This window comes from Diachasma alloeum, unplaced genomic scaffold (genome assembly GCF_001412515.2).
Source record: "Diachasma alloeum isolate Michigan unplaced genomic scaffold, Dall2.0 Dall_scaffold_00597, whole genome shotgun sequence".
Classification (NCBI taxonomy): Eukaryota; Metazoa; Arthropoda; class Insecta; order Hymenoptera; family Braconidae; genus Diachasma; species Diachasma alloeum.
This window is the reverse complement of record NW_021680729.1, coordinates 30,742-39,626: the sequence shown is the minus strand read 5'-3', so window position 1 is coordinate 39,626 and position 8,885 is coordinate 30,742. Positions and strand designations below refer to the sequence as shown.

The 8,885-nt window shown below is 37.1% G+C and overlaps 1 protein-coding gene and 1 non-coding gene across 8 annotated transcripts in view; one reads left to right on the top strand and one right to left on the bottom strand.

Annotated features, from left to right (window-relative positions):
• Positions 1 to 8,885, bottom strand: part of LOC107043539 (regulating synaptic membrane exocytosis protein 2) — an 81,501-nt gene that overhangs the window by 53,002 nt on the left and 19,614 nt on the right. For all 7 annotated transcript variants that reach the window (XR_001461248.1, XR_001461245.1, XR_001461250.1 and 4 more), the window contains exons 3-5: positions 6,375 to 6,644; positions 4,522 to 4,749; positions 3,257 to 3,482 (exon numbers count right to left, since the gene is read on the bottom strand). Coding sequence is in view for 1 of the 7 variants with exons in the window: in XM_015265074.1 (XP_015120560.1) it covers positions 3,257 to 3,482; positions 4,522 to 4,749; positions 6,375 to 6,644 (724 nt within the window). In the remaining 6 variants the exon portion in view is untranslated. The remainder of the gene's footprint in view (positions 1 to 3,256; positions 3,483 to 4,521; positions 4,750 to 6,374; positions 6,645 to 8,885) is intronic.
• On the top strand, positions 7,864 to 7,934 carry Trnag-gcc. The gene has a single exon. It is a non-coding gene; the product is annotated as a tRNA-Gly (tRNA).

Here is an 8,885-nt window from a genome sequence, read left to right as displayed (position 1 = left end):
CTCTCTCTCTCTCTCTCTCTCTCTCTCTCTCTCTCTCTCTCTCTCTCTCAGAAGATGCCGGCCTTCTGTCGCATAGCTCTCGCTGATTCTGTTGCACTGGGCTATTCCATTCAGAGCGGCACTGGGAAGCTCCGGGATTTATGCGTGGCAGGCGACGATTCGGAGGAATCCGAGAGGATCGGGGACGGGTGGACTGATGGGAGGATATCAATGGAGAGAACTCAAAGATTCATGGTGGAAATGCAGAAGGACGGGGGATTTTGGCGGGGAGTTGGGGGGATGTGCACATTTTTCGATGAAATTTTTATCGCTCATGCATAGAGAGAAAACAATGATAAAAGTTATCCTGAAATCCGGGGAAAAATTATGAACCATCCGGGGTTAAATTTTCACCTTATTTGCATAGAAATTATCGTACAGAAGGGGAAAATCAGTCTTACACGGAGAGAAATTTTTTGTAAGAATTATCCTACCGTTCTATAAAAGTGTATCGTGAGTCATCGTTTCCTCATTTCTATTCCGAAATTTAGTAAAAATTAATATATGATAATCAAATTTTATTGTACGTTAGAGAAATTTTATCCTGACGCATAAGAAATTTTATCCTTATAGTACAATAATGTTGATTATTATCAGGATAAAATTTCTCTAACGTAGAAGAACATTTCATCATCATATATGAATTTTTACTAAATTTCGGGACAGAAATGAGGAATCGATGACTCATGATACACTTTCATAGAACGATGGGATATTTTTTATCAAAAATTTCTCTCCGTGTACATATGATAAGTTTTATCGATCGTCAAACATTTTTTGTCATTTTTTTAGGATAGAATTTATTTCGCGCAGAATAGTTTTTATCACTCAATATCGATTTTTGTCCAATTTCCGTATTGAAATCCACAGAAAAATACAATTTTATCCGAGTGGAAGGATCATTTCTATCATTTTTTTCTCTCCGTGTGGTTTCACTGGAATTTAGGGGAATTTCGGCGCGGAGATTCATTATTGGAGGGAAAATCGATGGGAACTGTGAATTTCAGGTCAGTTTCGAGGGAGTTAAGGGGAATGAGGGAAATGCTGAGTAATTTGATATTGAATATTTATGGGTTGGTTGAGAATTCAACCATTTCCGGGAATTCAGGTGTTTCTGCTGCTCGAAAATTTTGTATTTCAGTGAAGTTTAGAATTTTGTGATTTTTTTCATCACGTAAATGGAATTTATTGACGCTCTCCTGGAAATTACATCTAAACTGGTCACAAATAAAAATTTTAAAAAGAAGTGTGCATGAAATTTTTCGTCTAAGGAGTAAAAATCCTAAAATTAAGTGATTTTATCACTAATTGTTAGCGATAAAATCCTAAATGTTAGGGGTTTTATTCTTAAATTTTAGCGATTAAATCCCTCAAGTTTACAGTAGTGCGAGTTATTGTTTAGAATTTCTAAAAAATAGGGATAGAATTCTAAAAATCAACGCTCAATTTCTAAAAATTACGGACATACGCCGAAAAATAAAATTGTTTGCTCTCTATTTCCTGGAGGGTGATATTGATTCTTGTTTTCTATTACATTTGGACGGTGAAATGTTCGGGATTATTTCGGAGTTGTGATTGGGGAGGGAAAGCTGATGTGTGAGGTTCTGGGAATCGGTGGTGAGACACGTGGGTGGAAGTATGGAAGGCGTTTATTTATACGGAAATGGGAGTTCTGGGAAGTGGGGAAGGAATGTTCTAATTTCTACGGTGCGACACGTGTGGGAATATGACAGGTACTCATTTGTGAGGGAAGAACAAACCTGGGAAGTGGCTGTAAAAACGAAGAGATGAGGAATTTTTTTAGGAAAACCCAGTCGAGAAATTGAATAACAAATCAATTTCAGATTTGGTTATTTTAGATTTTCTTATTTCATTTGAATTCAAAGGAATTCCAGGTCATGAAAATTATATTGAAAATTTCTGCAAACTTCTTAAAACTAATTCCAAATAATTAAAACGAATTAGAAGGAATTTTACGCAAATTATATTGAAAATACCTCGTGAATGAGAAGGTTCGGAGAAATATTTCAAGAAATCTTCCTTGTGAAACTGAATTTTCTTGAAAATTCCCGCAAATCTTTTAATTTCAAAGATGTTTACAGAATAATTCACAAATAAACTACAATTTCTTTTGAAATCAGAATCAATTGATTGCACTTTAGCGTCGAATTCAAGATGATAAGACCTCTGAGTGTTCTTCTGTTTTTCAAATTAGTCTGACCTTGTTCCAGAAAATATGAAAGAAACTAATTCAAAGGCATTCGAGTTCCCGTAAATTATATTGAAAATACCTTGTTAACTGGACGGTTTAGGAAAAATATCAAGAAATCATCCTTGAAAGACATGAAATCTCCTTGAAAATTTCTACAAACCTTTCAATTTCAGAGATGTTTACAGAATACTCCACAAATAACCTACAATTTCTTTTGAAATAAGAATCAATTGATTGCACTTTAGCGTCGAATTCAAGATGATAACACCTCTGAGTGTTCTTCTGTTTTTCAAATTACTCTGACCTTGTTGCAGAAAATATGAAAGAAACTAATTCAAAGGCATTCTAGGTCCCGTAAATTATATTGAAAATATAATTGACCTTGTTAACTAGAAGGTTTAGGAGAAATATAAAGAAATCATCCTTCCAAGACAGAATCTCCAAGAAAATTTCTACAAACCTCTCAATTTCATAGATGTTTACAGAATACTCCACAAATAAACTGCAATTTCTTTTGAAATAGAAATCAATTCATGCGTGTTAGCCTTCAATTCAAGATGATGACAAGTTTTCCTGTTTCTTTTTTTTTTTTTGAAATTCCAGGGATGCAAATTACCGTTTGACCTTCTTCCAACCCCTGTGACGATGCACATGAAGAAAATATGGGGAAAAAAATATTGCGGAGGGTGAAATGTATGTGGGAATGTGGGAAAAGGAGGCCTTGGATATTCCTGTACCGAGTGCAGCTACTCTTTGCACGTGGCTGAGTCCCTTCACACGCTCCACCGAGTCTGTGCCTAATCAACTATAGCCTGAGCCTCTTTCTCTCGGGAATATGAGAGCAAGTAGAAAGAGGCCGCGAGTGAAAACAGACGTTTTATGAGGAATCGGTTGCACTTTTCGAGGGAAATTACAGTGGTTGAAGATGTTTACTGTTATCTCTGGTCCTGGAATCTTTTTATTGAGGTAAGTGGGGCTTTGGTTTGGTGGTCAAAGGGCACTTACCCTTCTCGGACTCGTCTGGCTCGTCACTCGCGCACTCGGGGGTACTGCGCTCCTCCTCACTGCTACTGAAACTCCGCTGTTGGTGGAGGGAACCAGGAACGCTACCCGATGGCGGCTGGGAGGGATGACCAACTTGTACTGGATACACTGAGTGCTGCTGACTCAGGTGAACTCGAGACGAGTCTACTCCCGGGTGAGGGTAGCCCATTGAAATATCCGAGTTTTCCTTTTTGGGGAGAATTGCAAAATTTTTCCGTAATTTTTTTGAATTCTTAGATTGTTTTTGTTCATATTTTAGTACTTCATTGATAATTGTGTACGAAAAATTACTGTACAATTTGGGTAATCGTAAAACGAAACTGTAGTTTTTGACGATTTTCCGTCCTTTTAAAATTTAAGTGAAATCTTAATTTGTTTGCTATCGAAATCAATATTCCAAAACAATAAATTTCATTTCCATTCATTCCCATGACATCCAAGGATGTGTTTTTTCAACCAACGAATCGTAAAATATCCTTTGCGAACAGGCATTTGTTCATTGAGTTAAATTCCTTTTCAGTCAGATAATTTTATAAACGCGAGGGTATTCTCTTGTCAATTTTGAAAATCGTGAAATTTTGTGATAAATAATTTTGTCCTCAGACTGAGAGAACAAAGTTTTCCAACAGAATGAGTTTCTCTTCTCCCGAGAGAATTTTTAAGCTTTCTGAAGACTAGAAATAATGTCTTTCCCATAAATTCATGTAGTTGCGTTATATCAGAATTTTTTCATCAGGACTTTAATTACATAAAATCCTGGACAAAAAGCACAACACTTCAGATCAATTTTCCATACACTTGAGTTGATAATGAAAGTGTTCGTCGTGCAATTGAACCAAAAATTCCTCAGTTGGCGTTGAGTTCTCACAATCCATTAAATTCTAGATATAACGCAATCTCTATGAATTTATGGGAAGATTTATGCTAACACTTGAAAATTTTCTCGGGACAAGAGAATCTCACCCCATTGAAAGACTTATTTTTCTCATTGTGAGCACAGAATTATTTACCAGAAGATTTCACAATTCTAGAAATTGACAAGAATATTTTCAATATACGTTATTTTATTTCATTTAATTTTTTACATTTTATTTTATTGAATACTTCCTCGTATCAACGAGATCATCTTTTCCAAAGCAATGACATCGCGTACGAAAACAACAAAAAAACGAAAACCAATTCATGCAAAAGACAATTCAGAAAAACGTGATAATTCAAATTCATACTTTATAAATTTGTCTCGTTCTCTGATAAGTCTGTGCATGTTTCCTCATGAGACCATCCAATTCACCCCGATAAAGATTGGGATCATCCTCGGGAAAGGCAGCGGGATGTCTCGGCGTTTGTTGTGGATAGGAACCAACGACAACGTGAGGAGTCGGTAGGCTTCTGGAGTGCGGCGACACGGACATCTCCACCCCACTGTCGCTGGTGGACATTCTCCGCGGTGGCATCTGCACACACAACCCACCCCCTCAATATTTCATCCCTTAAAAGCTTTACAAAAGTGGATGAAACCCGGAAACCGCTGAATAGAAAAGAATAAAATAATGGGCGAGGGGGGGGGAGGGGAATATGTTTGATGTTAATAAATAAAGGGCAATTTCCTTGAACGGGTTGGCGAACCATGCAACGTCTGCAGTTTAATGGCTTTCGGCCAGTGGCGCGTCCTCGTACGAAACTTTTTCATTAGTCCTCGGCAGAAATGATCGATCCATTCTCAAACCCACCCTGCGGCCGTATAAACGCAGTCTTCTTCTTTATTTCCGTCGATAATGGCTCCAGCGAAGTGTCTCCGAGGGGTAGAGCCATTGACCCAGAGAGTAAAACGTATGATAAATATAGAGGAGCCACAAAATTTGATGGGGACCTGGGAGGTGGAGGTATCCTTCGGAATTTATTGGATGCGGGTTTTTGAATGGCTATTATCAATAAACTTTCGAGGCGTTTGATTATGTCCTGTGGGAATTCCATGAAGAGAGGAAAGTTCGTAGGTTTCAGTGGACAGCTCTCAATTTTAGAACTCGGTTGTAATGATGTTTAGCAATTGAGAGAAAAAGGATTGGATTGAGCCTGACTATTCGTAATTTTTATCACTGAAATTTGGTGACAACATCGTAGAGTTTGGGAATTTTGGATTCAATTAGTTTCACAATCGTGAAGCGATAATAATTGAGAATAAATCCCTGAGAATCGGCAGCTACGGGTGCCTGGAGATAAAAACTGCTTTTCTCTGTGGATTCTTTAAATGTTGACTTCTATCTTAGGAAAGGAAAATGGGTTCAATTGCTTTAAAAAATCTTAAAAAAAAATAACCAACACTCCAAACTTTCGGAATTTTATACAGAGAAAAAAGTTCCTAATTTTCAGTGAAAATCTCTCAATTTCAGAACTCGATCATAATGATGCTTAGCAACACAGGGAAAAAATAGTTTGATTTTCAGGGACAACTCACCGATTTTTAGCGACATGTCACTGATTTTCCGGAACTGAAAACTAATTGGATTAACCCTGACTATTCGTGATTTTTATCACTGAAATTTGGTGACAAAATCACAGAATTTCGGGATTTTACATTCAACGAATTTCACAATCGCAAAGCCCTAATCATTAACAATAAATCCTGAAAATCATCAGTGACATGTTCCCAAAAACCAAAACTTTTGTTCTCCGTGTATTCTTTAAATGCTGAATTCCATCTTAGGAAAGGGGAATGAGTTCAATTGCTTTGGAGAATCTCCAAAAAACAAATTCACCACTCCACCCACAAAGAAACCGCAAACTCAAAGAATTTTCCTGCCTGGCAGGCACAAAGTTACACGAGTCTATGCACAAGTGAAGTGAGCTTTTATTATCGAGAACGAACCGATACAACTTGATACTTTCACCGATAATGCACTCCAAGTTACGACAGCCGGGGGTATCCAAATGCGAGCTATCAGGGAGTAGAAACTTTGATTCTGCAGTTTGCTGGGAACTGGCAGTAACTTTGGCAAATATAATCCCAGCGTCACTCGAGGGTGCGAGAGGAAGTGAAAGAGGGCGAGAATTAGTGTTGAGATTTTTCCGAGTTATTCACCTGTTCCTGTTGGGAGTACTGACGTCTGAGTAGACTTCCACTGCTCTGGAGTAGCGGTAGATTCTCCTTCTCGGCGGCACTGCGAGCACGTTCAAGCTTTGGTCTCTTGTCCTGGGTCAAGTCGGTGAGGCCCGGGGTGCCCTGCATATCCTCCTGCATTCGCCTGAGCATCGCTTGGTCCGCAGCGCCCAGGCCCGACTTAACCATCCATTGACCCGTTTTCGAGAGGAGCTCTTGTTTCTTACGACACAGGATGCATACCCATATCACCTGAATTAATTGAACAATTTTATTAGGTGCGATATTCATAATGACAGACAAAAAAATAATGCTCCATTTCAACAGTATTTTTAGTTACGGATATCTACACTGGTGAAAATTTTTGTCTGAAATTTCCGGTCCACTTTTTGGAAATTTTTATCAAATTTAATTACCACTGAAATTTCAAGGAATTTCGTCTTTGAAAATTCAGAATTTCGTGGAAAAATCAAAGAGAACTGTAAACTTCAGTTCCATTTTTTCCTGAAAATAAATAGATATCCAGAAAATTCCGCTAAATGTATTCTGGAATTTTCAGAAAATTCTATGTACTTTGGCACTGAATATTCTTTGAATTCTCGTCTTTATGCTGCTTAAAATTCCTGGAATTTCACTGAATTTTCAGTGAAACCTGAAATTTCATAATTTTTTCCCCCCTAAATCGCCTTCAGTGTCACTGTCCTGAAAATTAGTAGTCAACTGTCCATGAAACTTCATTTTTTTTTCTAACAGTGGAAGTACTTTGGCTATTTTTTTTTAATGACCTATACAGTGTCTTTGATGGAAAGATTAAATAATAATTTGAAAAGTTTGTATAATAAAATTATTGTGAAATGTCCGAAAAGTTGGGGTCAAATGGGAGCTCTGATGTTACACTGCAAAAGTAGAAAAGAATTTCACAGGAAAAAAATCAACCAAAGTACTTGGACATCCTTAAAACTGATGAATTTATGGATTGTTTTAATTATATGGAATACACAATTTATTTGATCTCAATAAAGGATTATTACATATTAGTTAGGTGTTAAAAGTCTTCACTGGGCTCGAGGGAACGATTGCTGATATTTAAAAGACTTGTTTATTTTATCAACTTCAAATAAAAGTTATTAATTACGCATGATTTGAATGAACCCAGTGATTTTATTAAATAAACCCTTTATAGGCAGTTTTTACTGTTGCATTTGCGGTTTACAACCAGAAAAATGAAAATTTTCCCCAGTTAAATTGCAATTTTTTTTTAATTCTAAAAAAGATTGAGCTATAGACTTCAATGCTATCACATCCTTAATGAATGTAACTGCGTCCAATGAGACAAAATAAAATTCTCTATGTAGGTAAAATCTATTTCGTGACAAAAAAGTTCGTCATTAATATTTTTTTATTAATCAAGTGGCTGCATCAAAATAATTTCAGGCATCAAAAGCACATGACTTTAGTTGAATGAATATCAGCACCGGTGGTTCAATGGTAGAATGCTCGCCTGCCACGCGGGCGATCCGGGTTCGATTCCCGGCCGGTGCAATTAACTTTTTTTCTTTTATTAAAGAATTGAGAACTGACATTTTTAACAAGAAGACAAATTCAGTGTAAATTTTGGGGGATTACGTAGGTGCGATAATTGGGCGCTAATACCTCACAGCTCAGAGGACGTCGGTAAGGTAGGAATGCGCTGTAAATACGCGTGTACTAATCAATCGTTCGTGTGGCGCGTCGAAGATAACAGGGAGTCGATAAATTTACAAAAAGAAAAAAACAATTCATCGACTTATTCACCGGAAAATTTTTTTTTCACCCGAAAATTTCCCCTGATCCCTCCCCCACTTCAGTTTTCCTTGAAGCATTCTCTACTGACTCATTCTTGAAACAGTTTTTCTGTATTACTGTTGAATAAACTGAAAATTTCATGAACACTTGACAAACTATTTTCAGAGAGTGACACTGAACTCGATTTAGAGGAAAAATCACGGAATTTCTGATTTCATGGAGATGACAATTCCTCAACCTATCGGAGTTTCCAATGAAATCATGAATATTCAGTGCGGAAATACGATGAATTTGCAATTAATTGAGGACTCCAGTAAATGTTTACCTGAACACTTGAGATTTCCATTAATTTTCCTAAAATAATTCTTTGAAATTTCCGAAAAACTAACATTGCATATTCCCGACAAAAATTTTCAAATGTACCACAAATTTCACCAGCACAGATGATCACAAAAATCAATTCCTCCCTCAATTCCGATAATTCCTTTTTCACCCCAACAATAGTCTCCACTTTTTCCCTCCATATTGTTGAATAAAAGGGCTTAATAGTTTTCTCTTTCTCCCCCCAATTTTAAGCGTTCGAAGAATGAAAGAAGATTCAAGATAAACTCTATTGAATGAGATTGCGAGAAAAGGCTTACCAAAATGGCAACTGGAATGAAATTTCGTCAGGGGGTTTGAATGAAATGGGAATTGCCCCCCCCCCCC